The sequence below is a fragment of the Pituophis catenifer genome, unplaced genomic scaffold (genome assembly GCF_029215685.1).
Source record: "Pituophis catenifer annectens isolate HBS135680 unplaced genomic scaffold, rPitCat1.0.hap2 SCAF_1, whole genome shotgun sequence".
In the NCBI taxonomy this organism is placed as follows: domain Eukaryota; kingdom Metazoa; phylum Chordata; class Lepidosauria; order Squamata; family Colubridae; genus Pituophis; species Pituophis catenifer.
The window spans coordinates 13,022,546-13,044,370 of NW_027256881.1; the positions used below are offsets into that span (position 1 = coordinate 13,022,546).

A 21,825-nucleotide genomic window follows, 5' to 3' on the forward strand; every position below is an offset into this window, starting at 1 on the left:
CTATTATGAGTCACAGTGGCACAGTGATTAGAATGCAATACTGCAGGCTACGTCTGCGGCCTGCTGGCTGCCTGCAATTTGGCAGTTCAAATCTCACCAGACTCAAGGTTGACTCAGCCTTCCATCCTTCCAAGGTGAGTAAAATGAGGACCCAAATTGTTGGGGGCAATATGCTGACTCTGTAAACCGCTTACAGAGGGCTGTAAAGCATTGTGAAACGGTATATAAGTCTAGGTGCTATTGCTATTGTCCGCTCTGGTGGCAGATGGGGACAATAGTTTCAATGGAAGCTCTTCCTGCTTCCTAACTAGCTTTATGAGTCAACTGTAAGGAAGGCCATTTCTAGCTTCCATTTCAATTAATTGCAGTTCAGCCTTGTTTGGGAAACATAATTGAGAAAACAAATGTCCCTTCATATTCCTTAGCTTGAAAGTGGCTTGTTTCAATAAGTCACAATTAAAGACTGCTCGTTATTTGTTCTGGTTCAGATCTTGAGTTCGCCATGTCAGACAAAGTAATGGGGATGCTGATGAAAACACTGGGCCGCCGACATAAAAGTAATGCAAAGTTCTCCAACATCATTAGTTAATACCAACATGGAACGGTCTCGGCCAGGGGATGAAAATTATGTTTCTCTTGCCGGGAAATTTTGAAAGCGCTGGTATCTGAGATAGAGTAAGGACACAACCGCCTGTGATGGAAATGACGTCAGTGGGGACAGGCCAGGAAAAAATTCCATGAAAATCGTCTTAGAGAGAGGAATGGCCTTCAGGAAGGAATAATAATGAAAGGGCTATTTGGAAGCAAGGTTCATCTCCCAGTATTTACCCTTACATAAAAGACTCTTGAATCAGCAATCTTTTTGGCATGAGATACATAATTTTATTAACCAATGGCATAAAACTTAATGGATCCACCAAAACTGACTCCCAAGATTTCACATGATTTCGCTGAAAACATATGAGATTCTTGGTGATCTTGTAAGACTGTTCGTTTAAAAAAATAGACTTTTAACTTAACTTGAGGATCTGCAAGTACTATTTACAGTTGTTAGAAATGCCCTGCAATGTAGCACATTTTCCTTTACTATTAAATAAAGATTTTCTTTGTGCCATTTCTGGACCTCAACAGTAGCAACATGCTTACAACACCCAGGAAAACAGGAGTGCTTTTTTTAAAAAAATAATTCAGGATGGCTGGCATTAGCAATAAATGCCCGACTGCAAAGTCTACACATGATCCTCTCTGCATTTCCTTCAGCTGCTCCTTGGGCTACAGTTACTGCATACTCAATCTCTCCTAGTCGTTTTACAAAGTGTTTTCAAGCTTCAGTGAGTTCTCCACCATCAGGCCAACCACAGGGCCCCAGCAAAGGCTTGTACAATTTGGCTTCCCGCTCATCTGGACAGGCACTCATGCGCAGGTACGGTACTAAATAAAAGATTTAACCAGGATGACCATGTGATCAACGCCACAGGCTACGTCCACCACCTCACCTGGCACCGTCACCTGAAGAAGAAAGGAAATGGAAAATCCACTTGCTGATATCTTTTTTTTTTCCTGCCTTATAGCAAATCCCAAGCATATTTTTAGCTGTCTCACTCACTGTCTTCCCATGCCAGGCTTTGGAATGGCAAAAGCTGGAAATCTGCAAATGTGCCTAGCAAAATGCATCATGTTCAAGTAGTCTCATGGCCCCTAATATAAACCACCCACTTCTATTCAAGGTGATCCAGTAGAAGGTTCATGGAGTTCATCTAGATCAGTCACTCCGCTCCACCCACCACCCAAAACCCAGGTCCAGCACCCTGCACTTTATCCTTTCATACTGGATGCCATATGATTTTGCAAGGGCAGATTTTGATTGCCAAAATAGTGAGTTTGGGGAGCCTCAATGCACAGGATTCCTACATCCCTGGATAAAAGCTGCCAGGTGGTTCTGCTTACCAGCTGCCAAACAAGACCAGGTATCCCTCCTGCACGGACAAATTCCCTATGTAGCCTTTTAAGTGCTGGAGAATTTAAGGAGGGTTGTATTGTTACTCACATGCCTATTCTTGCACTTTGCAAAGGTTTCCAGTTGCTGAATGTGAAAAGTAGAAGGCAGGACCAAAGGAGCCTTTGGCCTAAGCATGCCACAATTTTATAGCTATTTTTTAAAAAGTTTCATTATCTTGCACCTTGGCATCTATTGTAGTCACTATTAGTGATGTATGCCAGGGATGTCAAACTCGATTTCATTGAGGGCCGCATCAGAGTTGTGCTTGACCTCAGGGGGTCGTGGGCAGTTTGACATCACCCGTGTCAGGAGCGCTTGTGGTGGCCCAAGCACTGCTAGTGAAAACGGGCTCCCGAGCTCCGTTTTCAGCTGCAATGGCCTCCTGCAACTCTCTGCCAGCGAAAACGGAGCTAGGGAGGGCCGTGGGCAGAGGCACCGCAGGCCGGTCCTTTACGGGTCGGATCTTCCAGGATTTGGCCCATGGGCCTTTAGTTTGATGCTCCTTTTGTATACGATCAGGGCTGTGCATGCTTCGGAAACAACTAAGAAAAGTGCTTTGAAATTTGCACCAGTCAGCATCCATCTTAATTTTAAGAAGTGGATTCCATAAACCGGCAGCAAAAACATTTTTTTTTGCATGAATTTTGCAGCCTGATGAATAAGGCTGCAAAAGACTGGGCTGCTTTAGAAGGAGCCAAGAGGTTCGGTTTCCATGAGGTCCAAACCACTTCTGAAATATTTTTGAAATGTACATATCGCTACTAAATACATACTGAGGCCCTTAAACCAGTTGGAGCATTTTGGATTTCCGTTCCCCACACACACACACTCTCTCCACCAATATGACTACGATGTAGCATTGGGAAGGTTTGCTATGTTGAACACTTGAGCCCAGAAATCAGGATTAACCTTGAGGAAAGCAACTTTTAAAGTTTTTCCACCTTTGTAGAGCTTTGTAGTTGCTTCAAACCAGGGGTGGGTTCTAAAATTTTTTACTACCGGTTCTGTGGGCGTGGCTTATTTTGTGGGCATGGTCTGATGGTCATGTGACAATTCTTTAGGATTTAGCAGAGGTACTGGTCTACCAGGCTTTTAACTGCTTCCAGAGCCCTACCGGTCTACCCATTTGTTTTTGGAGCGCACCAGTCTACCACCACACTGCATCCTTTTACCGCTGATCAGCTGTAGGGCAGCCCTTTGAAGTGCCGCGGCAAGAGTTTAAACAGTTTTTTGCCACTCTGCCACCACCGAGAGCATCAGAAACCGCTTTTTTTTTTTAAATTTGATTTATATGCCACCCTTCTCCAGAGACTCAGGGCAGCTTACAATGCATTAAGCAATAGCCTTCATACTTTTGTATATTTATACAAAGTCAGCTTATTGCCCCCACAAACTGGGTCCTCAATTTACCTACCTTAAAAAGGATGGAAGGCTGAGTCAACCTTGAGTCTGGTGAGATTCGAACTTACAGTAATTGCAGACAGCTGGTGTTAATCACAATGCTATCAGTCTGCTGAGCCACCAGGCTCAGCTGTCAGGCAGCTTGGCCTCAATTGCCAATCTACCACCACTGAGTGGTTTACAAGGAGCGGATCGGTTCTAGCAGATCAGCTGGGAGGCTTCCTGGCTTCTCAATTTAAAGCTATGGTGTCTTTTTTTCTCTCTCTTCTTTTGTCAAGTGAGCCCTGATTTTTCCTTCTAGCAGATCAGCTGGGACTCGGGAGGCAGCGAATAGATTGGGGGCGGGCCAGACAGAGATGGTATTTACCAGTTCTCCAAACTACTCAAAATTTCTACTACCGGTTCTCAAGAACCGGGGAGAACCGGTAGCAAGCCACCACTGCTTCAAACTAATAAAGCTTCTAATAAGGACCGGAATCAAATAGCAAAAACCACATTAGCAAAAAATACTATATGCTGGGTTGGTAGGCAAGCTACAATTAATCAAAAGCAGGAGCATCCCAATTTATCTCCTGGAACTCAGGATGCTGGAATACAGATATTATCTGCTGATTTGACATTTTATTTAGGCTGTTGCTGCCCAACCCTACAGTTGCAGCGAGTTCTTTTTTAAAAGTAAATACTCTTCAAAAGACTCTGGAATGAGGCTCCCCCCCCCCCCAAGATCTGAATGAATCCCCCCCCCCCACATTCCCAACCCTGTTAGGATTATGAAGAGACCTGAAGACTAAACTCTTCATCCAAGTCTTCAGTGAGGATGAGTGAAGCTTCCTTTTAACCTAGATTAGTTTGTTTCTAGCTGGTCTGTTTTTTCTACAATCTCCACTCTTCTTTTGTTTCTTGTTTCTTATTGTCTGTTTTTCAAATATTAAATCATTTGTAAACTGCCCAGAGGTGCCGGGAGCTGGGTAGCATATACATTTAAATAACGATAGTTGACAAAAACCTTCAGCATTGAGAAAACCCACCGGTGTTGACAAAATCATCAGTCAATTGCAAAAGGCAGCTCTAGTTGGAACAGCTGACATCCCGTGATGATGCCTTTCACACCACCAAACAAGAACATCTGCCTACCCCAGGTCCTTGGGAAGCATTCGATAGGTAAATAAAAATGTCAAGTCCAATCTAAACATCTGGCTGACTATGTGACAAACCATAACAAGGACATTTCTTACCCTCCAGGGGAAGTACTGATCTTCCATCCTGCCAATTCCTAAGCATCCTCGCACATTTTTGCCCCATATAAAGAGTTCTCCATGGTCTGCAAACCAACAGAAAAAAAAAATCAAATGTCATTCAATAGCAATAGCACTTTTGACTTACTTCATAATGGTTTTACAGCCCTCTCTAAGTGGTTTACAGAATCGGCATGTTGCCCCCAACAATCTTAGCCCTCTACAAAAGGACTTTTGATTACTGCAAAATATTATTTGGGGTCAATACTGGATACTTATGCAAAGCAATATAATTTCCAGAAGACGGGGGAAAAAAATCAACTCCAGATTTGGAAACAGGAGAGAATTTTAAAACCTTGCAGACAACTAAAAAACAACCCCTTACATAAATAGATAGAAGTAATTCTCACAAAAGAGGCTTCTTTTTCCTAACAGATGTAGTTACAATTTTACTCCAAGATACTTACTAGTGATCGCCGCAAACTGGTTTAATCCACAACGGATCCGGTCCACGCAAATATCAGGGTTGAAGTCTGACAAGCCAAACAGGGAAGGTGGGATCATCTCAGGAATGGCTGTTTCCATAAGATTTGGTCCTTTCCCAAGAATTCCATAGCCCCACACAAAAACATGGCCTTCCTCTAGATTATTAGAAACAAAAATAAGCAAGATAACAACAGCCGGCTTCAGCAAGACACTACTATATACAGAAATATAGTTACATGGGCAGGCCATGGTTCAGTTATATATATAAATGGCTCTGTGTGTGTATATGTTCCAGCATAACTCTGGAACACCTCGAGCAATTTCAACCAAACTTGGTACACAGATGACTTACTCTCTGGAAAAAAATACGACACCCCTAATACCCCTCCGGGGGGGGGGGGGATGTGTGTGTGTTCCAGCATAACTCCGGAACACCTGGGCCACTGAAATGAAAAGGAATGAATTATATCTATAGTGTCAAATCACAGTACTTTTGACAGTGATAGTGTGCATTTTGGATTCAAGTTCTGTTAAGATATAGCCTGTTGTGCCTTAAAATGGCTTCTACTGTTCAACACAGTGGAGCTGCCATGGTAACGGCTTCACAGTACTCCACAAGGGGAATCCCTCTGGTAAGGGAGATTGGTTCTTTAAAAAAAGAAAAACACTCTAGGCCTTCAGCTTCAAGCAAAGAGGGCAAGTTGTTGGGGGAGGTGCCTGCTAATGCAGATAATCATCTCAAAGGCAGGACTGGGATTAATAAATACCTGGGCAATGCCGTGTTATCAGCTAGTATATAATATATATGACTATATCTTTATAATACTAATACTATACTATTTTACTATGCTGACAGAATTTTGCAAGTCTGAAAATAGAATCCCCACCCCCACCCCCGGTCTACTTTACAGCTTGAGAAACTAGGGAGGATCTTTCCTGAGTCTCTTGCCCCACCTGCTACCCACTTGCAGCCTATGCTGTTTCTCATCTGACCGTTCCCTTGGCAGTATCTCTTTGCCACATGTCATTATAGCACATCATATAAACACTAGGGCTACCCATTAGATATTTCTCAGGGACTGCATGACAGCTCAACCGACTTCACAATTTGGGAAAACCCAATTTGCATGGGATATAAACTGCCTTCATTTACCTTATTCTTCTATTTGACTTCTCTATTTTCTGTGCTCCCCGAAGCTGTCAGCTAAAAGTTGTTATCAAGAAAAGCAAAACGATTGTAGGAAGCTTCCACAATCAGTAATGAGCACCAACAAGCAAGACTTAGTATTTACCATCTTGGTCATCTTTGTTTGGTTTGATTTAATTCCAAGTATGATTTATGCATTGGCTTACATCAGTATTTCTCAACCTCAGTAATTTCAAGATGTGTGAACTTCACAATGGCTGGGGAATTCTGGAAACTGAAATCCACATACCGTATTTTTCAGTGTAAGCACCTTTTTTCCCCCTAAAAGGGGGTGAAAATTTGGGTGTGTCTTATACACCGAATGTAGCCCCAGCCCCCACTGGCCCCCACCCTATGGCCTCTGCCTCCCAGCAATTTACCTCCTTGCAGCAAACAGCAAGAAAAAACAGCCCATTTCAGCTTCAGCACAGACTAATTAGCACAAGTTGATTGTTCTTTGGATTGACCTCCCGACTCAGTTGTTTCAGGCTGCAGGGATTGCCACTGCCTATTGCTGCTCGGGCCTCTGCTGCTTGCTGGTAAATTGCTGGGAGCAGATTTTTTCTCCTTGTGCTAATCAAGCTATGCTGAAAACTAAAATAAAAGTAAAGCAGGCTGTTTGCTGTTTGCTGCAATGAGGCAAAATTGCTGGGAGGCAGATTGCTTTTTCTTGTTTTCCTCACCAAAAAAGATAGGTGCATCTTATAGTCCGGAGCGTTTTATACTCCGAAAAATACAGTATCTAAAAATTCCTGAGGTTGAGATACACTGAATTAGATTGTTCTAAGCCGTTTTTAGGACCATGCTCCCCAAAGCAGCACACAAACCAGAAAGGAATCAGCTAACATACAATAACCAGTATGCAGGATGCAAAGGTGCTTTGACTCACAAGCAGTAAATCCATCTTCTGAAAATTAGTCTTTCGATCCCCATCAGCCTCGGCCAGCACAACCCATATTAAAGGATTGCAACTTACAATATTGCTGACTTCTATCTTATTTTGGTTTGTTTTTGTTTTTTTGGGGGTGGGGGAATGACCAAGAGGCTCACCAGTTAAGATGGCATTGCCAGTTCCACCACAGGAAGCTTCCTTCACTTTCCCAACATCGAAGTGCAAATGTCTGGGGACGTTGACCTACAACGAGCAGAAATATGGAATGTGACATGGCTGTTATTTTAAGACATTCAGAAAAAAGAGCTTTATGTACTGGTCAATGGCCATCAATAAACGGTATTGAACTGAACTGAAAGAAGAGCATTACAGTCTCTTTTACAAAGACAAACTCAAGGCTTGACAAGTTTTGACAGCTATGAAATCTCATTTATACACATGCATACACAGTGAGGTTGAACAGTGTCATCCTGAGCTCTGCAAAAAATGCAGCCCGGGTATAGGTAGTCCTCAACTTGCAACCACAATGGAGCCCAATAGTATGTCGCTAAGCAAGACAGTCGTTAAGTGAGTTGTGTCTAGTTTCACGACCTTTTTTGTCAGTCATTAAGCGAATCACTGGAATTTATTTATTTATTATTTATTTATTGGTTCAATTTATATGCCGCCCTTCTCCGGAGACTCAGGGCGGCTTACAATGTGTTAAGCAATAGCCTTCATACTTTTGTATATACCTGCTTAGTAGGGCTTTCGGGCCCCCCTAAGCGATCTTCTTTTTTATACAAAGTCAGCTTATTGCCCCCACAATCCGGGTCCTCATTTTACCTACCTCGAAAGGATGGAAGGCTGAGTCAACCTTGAGCCTGGTGAGATTCGAACTTGCAGTAATTGCAGGCAGCTGGTGTCACTTAACACCACTTTAATCTGCTGCGCCACCAAGGAGTTGTTACGTGAATCATGCAGTCGTTAAGCGAATCAGGCTTCCCCTATTGACTTTCTTGTCAAATGCTGGCTGGGAAGGTCACAAATGGTGATCAGATGACCTTGAGATGCTGAAACTCACATAAATACATGCCAGTTCCAAGTGTCCCTATTTTGAGCATGTGACTGCAAGGATGCGGCAACGGTTAGGCGAGGATTGGTTGTAAATCATTTTTCAGTGCTGTTGTAACTTCAAACAGTTGCTGAATGATTGGTTGGAAGTCGAGGACTATCTGTATATACAGCCACCAGCTCTTCGTTTGAGCCCGGGACAGAGCAATATGTGTCCAATATGAAGATAACACTGTAGGCATTCCCAGAATTAGACATCTTTTGACTATGCCACCAGCCTGATGGGACCACTGACCTTTAGCAGATGCCTGGTGTTCTGACCCCAAAGAACGCAGCACACACAAACTCTATACAAAGCTTATTTTACTCAAATAACTTAGTCTTTATCAACCAAAGGCTGTTAATAAACTGTCTTAACAGCCTACCAGAATTCTAAGATAAGGTAATCACAGTCTTACTAGAGTTGGCAGAAAGCCCAGAAGCAATTTTGCAGAGAATCCAGACGCAAAGGAGAGTGAACTAAAGTTGTTCCTTACAGCTTGCTGCAAGCGGCATTCCTCCTTAAATAGGCTAAGGGAGTGGCCAATTAGCCCCAAGCCTTACTCTTGAGGAGACCTCCTCCTGAGGAGCCACTCCTGCCTTTTGGCAGTTCTGCACACCCGTGCATTGAGAAGAGGCTCCTTCTCTTCGTCCTCTTCACTTAAAGGAGCTTCTGGAGGTTCTGAAGGCCCTGGCTGAATCCCCGCCTCTGGCACCACATCTTCTCCAGCCTCCTCACTGTCCGACTCGAGCGCCAGCTGCACAGGCTGCTGACGGGCCACAACACCTGGAAAGTTATGCTGTGCCTACTATAGATTTCTACCTTATGGAGCATTAGGATAGGCCTCCTCATTCTGCCTAATGCAGAAGTTCAGAACTCGAGCCCCCAACCTGCGAAAACCTTGGGTGAACTGAAAAAAGATTATAACATATTCATTATTTTAATTAATGTAGTTCTAATTACCCTGACATTTCAAAGAAATTTATTTTTTTTCTCCCTGCTCTCGCCTGTCAATCTTAGCCACGTCTAGAGTTCTGCGAAAGGAGACCTCAGCATGCTACCCAGAGGATGAGTGCATACTCCCCCCCCCGCCGCCAATCCAATCTCCTTCTTTTCCTGTGGCACAAAAGGCTTGCCGAGTTGTGCAAGTGGCAACCGTTCTTAACCTGGGTCGTCTCAGTAACAGAAGTCAGCTGAAGATATTCCGAGTTTCCCCAGCCAAAGAGCTCGCCGCTCTCGGACACAGCCAGGCACGAATCTCCATAGGTTGTGACCTGTGTAATGCGGACGCCTGCAATGTCCCCGCCCAGTTTTGTGGGAGCACTCACTATATCGTAGTGGCCAAGGCCTAGTTGGGAGAGAAAGAGAAGGAAAGTCAGGGCATTATATGCATACTCATGGCAAATCAACCACTTAATAATTAACAGTTAATAATTACATGCAGGTAGCCCTCAATTTACTATTTGTTTAGTGATAGCTCTGGTTCACATCTTTTGGATTATATTGTATTAGGTTAGGCTTATTTTTCTATTATGCTGTAGACCAATATTTCTCAACTTTAGCCACTTTAAGATAAGTGGACTTCAACTCCCAGAATTCCCCAGCCAGCATAGTATAACTGGCTGGGGAATTCTGGGAGTTGAAGTCCATATGTCTTAAATTTGCTAAGGTTGAGAAACCCTCTGTTCACCTTCTCTGATCTGGAGCTCCCTTATATTTTCACTGAAGTGTGGTAAGTTAAGCACTACAGGTAGTCCTCAACGTACAACAGTTCATTTGGTGACCATTCGAAGTTACAATAGCACTGAAAAAAAGTGACTTATGATCATTTTTCACACTTAGGACTGCTGCAACATCCCCATGGTCACATGATCTAAATTCAGATGCTTGGCAACTGGCTCATATTTATGACGGTTGCAGTGTCCCAGGGCCATGTGATCCCCTTTTGTGACCTTCTGACAAGCAAAGTCAATGGGGAAGCCAGATTCACTTAACAACCATGGCACTAACTTAACAAGTTCAGTGATTCACTTAACAACTGTGGCAAGAAAGGTTGTAAAATGGGGCAAAACTCATTTAACAATTGTGTTGCTGAGCAGCAGAAATTTTGGCCTCAACTGTGGTTGTAAATCAAGGATTATCCGTACTGCTCTTTAAGCATAAAGAACTCCGCCTGCCAGTTTTATCCTCACAACAATCCTGTAAAGTAGGGTATTTTTTTTTACAATGTATCCCTTTCTTCATATATAACTCAAGGTAGTGAACTTATCAATACTCCTTCCTTCTCCTATTATCCCACAACAACATAGGCTATGAAGTGAGCTTGGCTGAGAGAGTATAACTGGTTCAAAGTCGCCCGGTAGTTTTGCGTGCCCAAGGCAGGACTAGAACTCACAAATCTCCTGGTTTCTGGGACACCACTTTAACCACTAGACAAACTGGCTCTCTCCAAAATTGAGCAATCTGGGCTAATCTAATGGGACCTTTTTCCTGGTTCTCGTCCACTACAACTGATTCCACACCCCAGGAGCTGGTACAAGGGGCATTTTATAGGCTGATTAGCTGATAACCCAGCATTGCCCAGGTATTTCTTTACCCTAATCCTGAAATTGCTCAAGGCATTCCAGAGTTATACGTGAACATACATACACATACACACACACCTAGGGGTGCTAGGGGTGTCTTACCCCCACAGTATTTGTTTCCAGAGGGTAAGTCATCTGTGTACCAAAATTGGTTGAAATTGTTTGAGGTGTTCCAGAGGTATGCTGAAACATACATACATACATACAGCCTTTTTTATATATATAAGAAAGAAGATGATGATTTTCATTTCTATTGAATGGGATAATCCGCAGGGTGTGCTCCATAGTCAAGATGGCAGCAACACAAACCAAAAATAGGCAGAGCTTTGAAGTGAACTTTGCAGGTACTGTCTTTTTTGTACCACAACCTGAGGACACTCCTGAAAAAAAAGACGAAGGAGCAAGAAGATTTGTTCACTTCTACAGAATATGAACAAATAGATAGGAGGTAAATGCATACATGATGCATCAATTATTCAGGGCTTTAGACTTTTCATTATAATGGCTCTATTCAAGTTAATGTTATATATGTACTGTATTCCTGGAATTAATGAAGCAATGCTTCTAAATTATGTTGCGTTAATTTCTAAAGACCACTAAAGATGATTAAGGACTGTTTGCAGATCACCGCATAAACTATGTGTGCATCTTTGTATGCATGCACACAAACTCATGCTACAACTTAAAGCACAGTTATTGTAATATTTATAACCATAACCTTGGCTTTAACTGATAAATAATGTTTAGGGCAAAATTAATAAAGTTATGAAAATCACCAGACTGTGGTCAGCCTCCTATAGAATCCAATCTAGTTCAAAATGGTTTTGATCTTAATCATCAGAAGGAAGATAAAGGACAGCCAGAAGCTCTTCTATGAGCCACACTTTGACTACCTCTGGTCTATTTCATCCATGACTCTAAAAATTTTGTTCCTTAAGGTAAAGGTAAAGATTTCCCCTGTCCAGTCATATCCAACTCTAGGGGGCAACATTCATCTCCATTTCTTAGCTGAGGGAGCCAGCATTGTCCAAAGACGTTCCCATGGTCATGTGGCCAGCATGACTATATGACAAGGTGCACAGAACGCTGTTACCTTCCCAGCGAAGTGGTACCTATTTTTCTACTTGCATATGCATGTTTTTGAACTGCTAGGTGGGCAGAAGCTGAGGCAAAGATGAGAACTCACCCCATAACACCGTGCTTGGACTTGAACCCCAGACTGTCAGCTTTGCAACTGGCAAGCTCAGGATCTTTAACCACTGAGCCAGTCAGGGAGCTCCGCCTTCTTCTTTAATTAATGTATTTATTCTGCAAGTCAGATCTGATGGAACCATTTCTATTGCCTTTCCTTCACTTTATGCAGCACCCTTCAGTCTTCCAAAGTAACTTGCTCAATAGGTACAAAATACTTAAAATCACTTCTACTTCGGAAGCAAAACCAACAATGCCCCAGTCTCCATTTCTATGGTTTTGAACAGATTCAAAAACACTGCTAGCGATGCAGCTATCAGGCTGAATCATTCTTTGCATGCTTGGCGGCAATGTCATAAACCACAACGATTCTGGAAAACGATTTACCTCAGAATGAAACAATGATAAATATCCAACTTTCCCATTTATTTTCTTGCCAGCTCTTTTTCCACTGAACATTAATAGCCTTAGATTCCTACAAAGTATACAACACTTTTAGCACTACACTTTGACAGCTGCTAGAATACTTTGCTTCTAACTTGAAATTACATACAATTCCTTTTTAAGAGGGATAACAGAGTAAACCTCAAGAGTTGGCACTGTTGTAAAAAAAACCTTTGTGTTTGATAGTGAAGTTAATTGTTCTGGAAACCATTTATAGAATTTAATATTCTGCACATGGAATTACACCGTATACAAAATTCAGGTTTCTCTCAACATAAACATGCAACATTAGATTTTGTTTGATGCATTATAAGGACATAGTATATTAGATTGGGTCAATTGCTACTGTTTATTCTGATTGACAGTTCGGGCCATATATTGGCTGCCTTTGCTATGATGTAGTTGATTTTAACAAGTGCAAAATTGATTAAAAAATCACCCTTATATGTAGCATTAACCTAATTTGAAAATTCTTATTCAATTTTATGCGGCTTGTAAACCTCTTTTTTGTGTTTCTTTCTTGTTCCTTTTTCTTTTTTTTCCTAGTTGCTTAAATTCAATTAAATTATTAAATCAAAATTAAATTAAATAATTAAATTGCTGGCATGATCCATCTCAGACACTTTACCTGTCTGGCCATCAGCTCCCCAACCACAAGAATAGACATCTCCTTTCTCAGTCCGGAAAAGGCTATGATCCTGCCCACAGGCAACCTTTAGGCAAAATAAAAAATAAACATTTATTGAATTTAAACGCTATGCTTGCTGCTCAAACAACTCTATTTCAAATCAAAGTTAAATACCGTATTTTTCGGAGTATAAGACGCACCGGACTATAAGATGCACCTACCTTTTTTAGTGAGGAAAAGAAGAAAAAGAAATCTCCCTCTGCCTCTGAGCAATTTTGCCTCCCTGTAGCAAACAGCAAACACCCTGCTTTACTTTCATTTTCGTTTTCAGCATAGCTTGATTAGCACAAGGGGGAAAAAATCTGCTCCAGGATTTTACCTCCTTGGAGCAAGCAGCAGAGGCATGCGCAAAACAGCTGAGAGCAAAACAGCTGAGAGTCAGGAGGCCAATCCAATCAACTTGTGCTAATTAGGCTGTGCTGAAGCTGAAAGGAGCTGTTTCTTCTTGATATTTGCTGCAAGGAGGTAACTGCTGGGAGGCAGAGGCCAAAGGGTGGGGGCCAGTGGGTGGGCGGGGCTACATTCGGTGTATAAGATGCACCGAGCTCCCCCTGGAGATACGGAGGATCCCGGATTTACGCACTTTCCGCCGTGCCCTCAAGACTTTTTTATTCCAACAAGCTGGGCTGGCCTAACTCCTTTTAATTGTTTAATTTTAATTTGCTTTTAAAAATGGGGTTTTAATTAGTATGGGCCAAATTTGTTTAATATGTTTTAAATTGTTTTTAAACTTTATATTGTATGTGTTTTATCTTTGGCTGTTCACCGCCCTGAGTCCTTCGGGAGAAGGGCGGTATATAAATCTAAGTAAACTAAACTAAACTAAACTAAATTTTCACCCCCTTTTGGGGGGGGAAGGGTAGGTTTGAGGAAGGAACCAGGATTAAAACAACCTTCCCTAACCAGGCGTTTCTATTATAACTTGGCATTTACAGGTAGTCCTCCATTCACAACCAGCCGCTTAGCAATTGTTTGAAATTATGACAAACCTCCCCAGAGCTGGATTCAAACCTGGATTCAAAGTTTTGACAGACAGCACCCCCTGGCAGTCACGTGACCACATTTTGGGTGCTCAGTTAACAGCCCACTTTTATGGCTGTCTGCAACACCATACGGTCACTTTTTTTTTTTTTTTTTTTGCTGGAAAGTAGCATTTCGTTCCTATTTCTATTCACTTAACAACCTGGCGTTCACTTTATGACTGCAGGGTTCGCTTAAAGCCTGCTGCAAAAAAGGTTGTAAAATTAAGGCAGAGTCACGTGATGACCTGCTTAATGGCCATCATGATTTTCTGTAATTCCGGGTTCAATTATAGCCGTAAGTCAAGGACTACCTGTAGTTCGCAAACCTTACTGTGGAATTATTAAAATTTAAAAGATCTTCTGCAAGAACCGGAATCATATATGACTGGAGTGGCATAGAGGCCTAATGGGGGGTGGGGGGAATAAATCAATGAAACCAAGATTTCTGAGACTAAAACAAGTAAGAGAAAAGTTGTGGGGTTGCTAATTTTTACTGGCTGGGTTTGCACATTTTGGCTGGTTATGAATTAAACCATTTCCTGAGTTCACATAATAGAGACATCCCAAAATAAATGAACCCAAGTTTAATACTAACCCAACTTAGCATGTTGTAATATGCAGTGACTACTTTTTTAGCTGAATTGGTTAAGCCTACATTATTTGAATGTAGTCAATGTGGGCCAGTCTTCTCCTGACCTGGATCCTTCCTAATTTTATGGACTACAACTTCCTATCATACCTAGGCTGGACAGGAGACAATGGGTGCTGGGCAGCCAAAATCTTTGTGGGGTGCCGAGTTGAAGAAAGCCATGGAAGATGATAAAATCCAAGCTTTAAGATTCCTCACTTATTTCTCATAGCCCAGTTGGGAAAAATTCTAGATTGCAGCTAAAAGCTGACTTTAATTAGTCAATCGCATCCCCTCTAAGGTAATTGTGGGCAGAGCTGAAAAAAGCAGAAGATGGGACCCCAACCAAAAATAAGTAAAAACACCATATTTTTTTAAAACTTTTTTTTTTCATTTTGGCATCTTTTTCTATGCAAATTCTGAAATGATCTCTTTGCTTTAGGGCAGGGGTATCAAACTCGATTTCATTGAGGGCCGCATCTGGGTTGTGTTTGACTTTGGGGTCCCGGGATGGGTGTGGCCAGGTGGGGCGTGACCAGCTCAATGTCACTTGTGTTGGGAGTGCCTGTGGTGGCCCAAGTGCTCTGCCAGCAAAAACAGACTCCCGAGCTCCGTTTTCGGCTACCACGGCCTCCTGCAACCCTCTGCCAGTGAAAATGGGCCATCCCGAGCTCTATTTTCACTGGCAGAGGGTTGCAGGAGGCCGTGGCAGCCGGAAACGGAGCTCGGGAGCCTGTTTTCTCTGGTAGAAGCACCATGGGCTGGACCTTCACTGTTTCCAGAGTGGTCCCGTGGGCCAGATCTCAATACCCCGCGGGCTGGATCTGATCCCTGGGCCTTGAGTTTGACACCACTGCTTTAGGGGTTTGAAATTAGGCCAAAGACCACATGAAATTTGACTAGGGTCTGGGTGCTAAACTAGACTGATCTCTGGTCTGATTCAACCTGTTACAGTTTCCTCTCCAAAGACACACGCAAAAGCTGATGCAGTGCAACACAACATTTTTCCTTCAAAAAGAGGATACAGGTTTTGGGGCACGACTTACTTGGACCACTCTGTCTTCAAATCCTTGCAGTTTGTTAATGATCTGGCTCTCACTGCATTTTGCCAACGAAAAAAAAAGTCATAACAAGAAAGTGAACAGGTGAAACTTTCAAAAATACAGTTGTGGCAATTTTTGAAATTTTACCGACAAAATTTCAAAGCGCTCACTGTATACAGCTTCCTGTATTTTCCACAGCACATTCCTGATACTGCATAAGGGCTTTTTAGTATTTGAAACTATAGCATGGAATTGTTCTGAGATTAAAAGAATCTCAGCTGAATATTAAGTTGAAATCACAGAGCACTCCCATCAACAGATAGAGGGGGGAAATGCTTGAGGTAGAATTTTTCTGTTTTTTTTTCCCTTAAAAGTTCCAATAGAAAGAAAATGGTCTACATTAGATGTAATATTAGAACAATTATTCCTCCATTCCAGGGGCATGTTAGGAGCTCAGGGAAAACTTGTGGATCCTTTAAAACAGGAATAGGGATCTGATCCTTAGGTGTTGCTAGGCAACATTTCTCTGCATCCCTCATCATTGGTGGTGCCTGGTGGGAGATGTTATGAAGCAATAACTAGGAGGGAGAGCCAATGACAGCATATTATGCTTTTTTACATAACTTCAGATGTCAACATTCTAGAATGCAAAGTACCAATAGAACTTGAATCAGAATTCCCGTTAAAACAAAGTCAATCACACGCCTCCTAGGCCTGCTTAGAGATACATTTCCAGCAAGAACCATTATATGGAACCAAACAGGTTCTCTCACCTGTATATTTCACCTTCAATCACTTTTCGGCCACACTGGCCATAAGCATTGTTGCCCATGCTAAAGACTGAAAGAAAAATTATGAGACACCATCATAATTATAAATTATGGTAAATATCCAATATCCTGCTTAGCTGAAAAAAATGTCTTTTCAGAAAGATTTTCCTTTCCTCAAATTTGGAAAGGGAATATGCAATTATTTATTCTTTTAAATATTCCTAGAACCATGTGCATTTAACTGTTAAGTATGGATTTTCACACGAAGACACATGAGAGTTTGGTTCTGGAACTAGAGCTAAGGAAGATGTAAGTCAAATAAGTTAACCTTCCCTTTCCCTCATCACCAGTAAAAGTTTGAGAAAATGGACATCCTAAAAAACAAAAGTCCATAATCAGGGAAGATGTACTGAACATAAAATCACCACTAGCCAGCTTAATCTTTAATCTGTCCAAGATTGGCACTGACACCTAATGCTAAGCCTTTGCTTTTACCATACTGTACAGTTTTTAGTTTGATTTGCCACAATATCAAACCCAGATGATATGATTGCTAAACTATGGATTATAGTTTACCATGATGCACCAATACAGCCACTTGTTCATGAATCAATAAATTCATAATTTTATCCTATCTTTCCTCCAGGAGCTTAAGAGATAGAAAGATCTCTCCATAGGAATCCGCAAATGAGAAAACCACATGCCATCACTGCACAATTTATGGAGTGATATTAGACATGACACTGCTGGTGTAAACTGCACAATTCATATCATTTTTGATGATACGATGGATTACGATGGCATTTGACATCATCATGGCTGGTAATAGATTGCTATGGAACTCCCTTTATTTTAAATTCTAGAACAGCAATTCCATGAGATAGGCTGGCCTGAGAAAGAACGATTGGTCCAACATCACCCAATGAACTGCCACAGCTAAGGATGGGATTGAAACAGGATGTCCCAGGTCACAGCTCAATACTTAACTACTACACCACATTGGTGTATTTAAACCAGTACTTTAAAAACCAGAGGTTTGTTTGAGATGAGATGCTGCTCATCTCTAAGATGACAAAGTTATATATTAACTTTGGTGTCAGTCTCTTTCTATAAAGTATAAAAGTACCATCAAACCTCCTTCTTCTGTTAACACCAAAGAATGTGCTCTCCCACAAGATACTTGCAAAACTCTGCTCTGCTGTGGCTTGGCCAGTGGCAAGGGAACAGGGCTTGGCTCCAAGACATATTCATAGCCTTTAGCTTAAAAATAAAGAAACAGACAATTTATTGCAATGTATTACACAAAGAGTACCTTTAATCTGCTACAGAAGTTACTAATATTCAACAAATGTCACAATAAATGGATTTAAATTACTTCAACTACTGCTTAGTTATTAATTATTAGCTTTCAAACTCTCTGCAATTTATGGTACAATTACTATTATTTGTGGCTAGGCACACCATCACTACTTGTAATATGTATTTCAAGGCAGGCCTTGCAATGCCCATTTTTTAAAAATCTAAAAATTTAACACCTGTTCATAGGTGGCCTATTCATAGCATTGTGTTTGTAATAAAAGACAGAAAGATGTTTCCATAAGACCACCACCAATGATATTAGGGCAACTATTGTCCCCAGTCATATACTTTTGAACACATGTTCTATTTGTAGCTACTACTTACAGAAAGATTTACTGGGTTGTGCCAAATGTTCATCTGGTCCAAATGTCAGATTCTCCTGCAACAGGTTTGCCTGACAACTGCCCAACGGTTTTCCAGTGCCATGCAAAGACATTTTCCCATTCTTTGAGAACTATAGATATTAATTTTAAGTCTAGAGACTGCTTTTTAGTCTGACTTCACTATCCGTGTTTATTTTTAATGTATAATTTTAACATTAAAAATTCTATTTTTTTTTCTGCCAAGCATTCTGGGAAGATGACTAAAGGATGGAATAAATATGTAATAATCCATTAAAAGCATGGAGTGAAAGAACAAGGATAGCGTACAGCATTTTAAAATTACCAGAGTTTTACATACATTTATCTTTCCTGCTCCTGTGAAATCCAATCTGAGAATCTTTATTCAGTCCCATTCCCCATATCTTGGTAATATCCATTGTTCTGGATGACAGAAGTGTGAACCCGTAGCCACAGGCAGCAGAAGAAATCTTTAAAACAATATATGTTAGATGTTTAGCCCTAGTTTGATATATACAAGCATACAATAAAGATGGGGAATCTGTAGTTCTCCACTATTTTTGAATCACAATCCTCATCAAAGCTAATAGGCTTTGATATAACAAGAAAGACACTCTAATATTATTTTTAGGAAACACAAATTCCCCATTTCTAATGTCAAAAAAGGAAAGGAAATAAGAAGTCTATCCAACTCTCTGAATCAGAAAGAAGCGAAGAATACTGTATACAGAAACTTAATCAGGCTCTCATTCAGCAACTCAAAAAGTCAGTTGTTTTTCTCCTTTGCATTTTCAAGGATAGGAATGCTGATTAGAGATGTCAAAAGCCACCTTCAGTAATTTGTAAAAATAATAAAGGCAGAATACAAATAAATAATAAACTGAATCATTGTTCTTTTAGCAACAACTGTTACAGAGATAGTTGGTGCTTCAAAAATCTCCTCCTATATACTATAGCTGAGAAAACAATTCATATATTGTTCTGAGAAACTGATGCATAATGTTCAAGAATTAGAACAGGGAGACGTATGCTGAAAAGTTGTTCCTTTATATTATGTTCATTATGAACAAAGAGTGCTTCTTTTGGTCCCTCAAAGATCCGTTGTTCATTTAGAAAGACTTGAGGAATTTTAAAGGCTAGATATAAAGGGATCTTCTTTCTTTTGCAAACAAATCTTCTTGCATACATTAATATAATGCATAGGATCAGTTTTGGCTGGATACACTTCTTAGCAGGCAATTAAAACAAAGGGAAAAAAAAGACTTTGGTGGAATTATAAGATTGTTTCAGTAGGGAGTGAGGGGAAGAAACCTATGAAACATAATTAAAATCAAGCTAATTTTAGTATTTAACCTAAGATGGTATGACAATCAGCAGCACCAGCTTTCCATACCTGAAAGTTACCTAGTTGGAAAGCTGTTCTGAAAAGTCCAGTAGCAATCCTGAAATATCCTTTAACCCCTAAGTGACAGCAATATCCTCCGGGATCTCCATTTTTAAAGTCAAGCCTGACTCTTGCTGATTTCATGGAAAACAAAGTTCAGAAATGGCTTGTTTTTGCCTTCTTCTGGGATCTCCTTGCTGATGTCACTGTCTGGATGTACCAGGTTGTGTGAACAACCTTGGGAGGTAGGAGGGAGAGCCACAGCTTAGATGACCATCATGCAAAAGGTATCTTAGAAAGGAAAATAGACCTGGGAAGTGTCTCAGAAGGGACCTTCCCTCACTCTCTAGATACTTCATATAAAGGAAGGGGAGAAGTGACTTTCAAGTTCCTGTTATTTATTTGTTAAATTTATTTACTGTAACCTTACAAAAGTAGCAGTACTTCTGTTCTGGTTTCCCAATTGGACTGCCTCAAAGGGTTTACACCAGCTTTCCTGGGATTTCCTAGTGGTCATCCATCCCAACCCTTACTAGGTCTGATTTTGACTGGGGTTTCAGTGGCAACTGAAGTAGGTGCTGCTGTTCCCTTCTCATTCTTGAAACGACCCAACTCCAAGAAAGCAGGAAGCTTTCCCTCCTCTCTCTCTCACCTTCTCCTTCACCTCCAGGCGGTAAGGCGTGGGCTGGATCCGCCTTCGCCTTTTCCCTTTATCCGGGACGATAAAGGAAGGGATGCCCAGAGCTCCCGAGTAGGTGAAGCCGCACACGAAGACCCGGTCCTTCCTTTTGGCTCGGTCTCCCACATATTGGAAAATGGGGGCAGCCTCGTCGGCGGCTTTGGCGTGCCGGACACTCTTTGGCTTGGCAGCTTTCGCGAAGCCGCGAGGCCGGCCTTCAAAGAAGAGCCCGAGGGGAAGGCCAAGGAAGGACCGGGGGGGACCATGGAGGGAAGGATTCAGCGATGGCACCCCGGAAGAGGCCCGTCCCCTTCTCGGACATCCCCCAGACAGCCCCCTTGTGCAGAATCTAGGCAGGCCACCGAAATCCTTGCTTGTGGATCGCTGAAGGAGCTGCTTCCTGGACCCCACCCAGATCCTTGTCTGGAAGGCTGTCAGGCAGCCAGTAAGCCCCATCCCAGATCCCTTTGCCTGGAGAGACCAACGGATCACGTTTCTACCCCCTGAAAAAATATCACCATCTTGGGATCATGGGCAGCGCCATCTTGTTAACCTTTCACCCTTTCTTGTTCTGCGCAGGCGCAACTCCTCCCCTCCAAGAACCGCCATGATAATATAGCCCGAGGTATCGCTAGCCAGCTGGTAGTCTAACGCAGGCGCAGTGGCGGTGGTAGTTTTCAGTGCAGCTATTCTTGTTTGCGCAGACGCAAAAGGTACTGTCCAGTCAAAGCCTCAGGGGGTACTTTTATTAGGAATGTTTTCCTGGTTTTAAGAGCGTGGCCGCATCCGAATCTCTAGCGCCTCCTTTGGGAGCTGAGCTGTAATTTCGAGATTATTTCGCTCTGCGCAGGCGCACCAAGGACTCAGTAGAGATTGCCATACCTATAACCAAGAGACTAACAGTAACAGAGTTGGAAGGTACCTTGGAGGTCATCTAGTCCAACGCCGTGCTCACGCAGGAGACCTGTACTAGGGATTTGAACCACTGAACTGCCGACCTTTCTGATCGACAAAAAAAAAAAGATGAATGTGAATTGTCAGTTTCAGCCTTTCATTCATTAAAGCCAGGGCGCACGCCCACCGGATGATTTCCTATTGGGCCAGTGGCTGTCAGACATCAGAGGCAACTCTGTGATGAATTGGACCACATATTAAAAATTTAACGAAAGGAGAATGCAGTGCTAGTTTAATGTATAGGTAGTCCTTGACATATAACCACAATTGAGCCCAACATTTCTGTTGCTAAACAAGACAGACAATTGTAAAGTGAGTTTTGCCCCATTTTACGATCTATTTTACGACAGTTGTTAAGTGAATCATTGCAGTTGTTAAGTTAGTAACACAGTCATTAGGTGATTCTGGTTTCCCACTGACTGTTTGTCAGAAGACCGCAAAAGGA

At 41.9% G+C, this 21,825-nt stretch overlaps 1 protein-coding gene across 2 annotated transcripts; it reads right to left on the reverse strand.

Moving 5' to 3' along the window:
• Positions 1-908: 908 nt before the first annotated feature.
• On the reverse strand, positions 909-20,942 carry RCC1L (RCC1 like). Of its 2 annotated transcripts, none has more exons than XM_070932061.1 (11): positions 20,400-20,942; positions 18,704-18,833; positions 17,798-17,923; positions 16,667-16,733; positions 15,897-15,948; positions 13,141-13,225; positions 9,459-9,640; positions 7,358-7,442; positions 5,103-5,276; positions 4,636-4,721; positions 909-1,509 (listed from the first exon to the last, which is right to left on the reverse strand). In XM_070932061.1, exons 1-11 carry the CDS (start codon positions 20,880-20,882, stop codon positions 1,432-1,434), a joined length of 1,548 nt encoding a protein of 515 aa, XP_070788162.1. In that variant the 5' UTR covers positions 20,883-20,942; the 3' UTR covers positions 909-1,431. The 2 variants fall into 2 exon arrangements, with proteins under 2 accessions (XP_070788162.1, XP_070788163.1); XM_070932062.1 differs by lacking the exon at positions 20,400-20,942 and adding an exon at positions 19,757-19,811.
• Between the last annotated feature and the right edge of the window lie 883 nt (positions 20,943-21,825).

Excerpts from the sequence above, each read along its gene's own strand:
- RCC1L (XM_070932061.1), bottom strand. The coding sequence starts at position 20,882 with ATGGGGCTTACTGGCTGCCTGACAGCCTTCCAGACAAGGATCTGGGTG. Across the intron at positions 18,834-20,399 it reads GCCTGGAGGTGAAGGAGAAG|ATTTCTTCTGCTGCCTGTGG; the intron begins GTGAGAGAGAGA and ends ATTGTTTTAAAG. Across the intron at positions 4,722-5,102 it reads CCAGTTTGCGGCGATCACTA|ACCATGGAGAACTCTTTATA; the intron begins GTAAGTATCTTG and ends GTTGGTTTGCAG.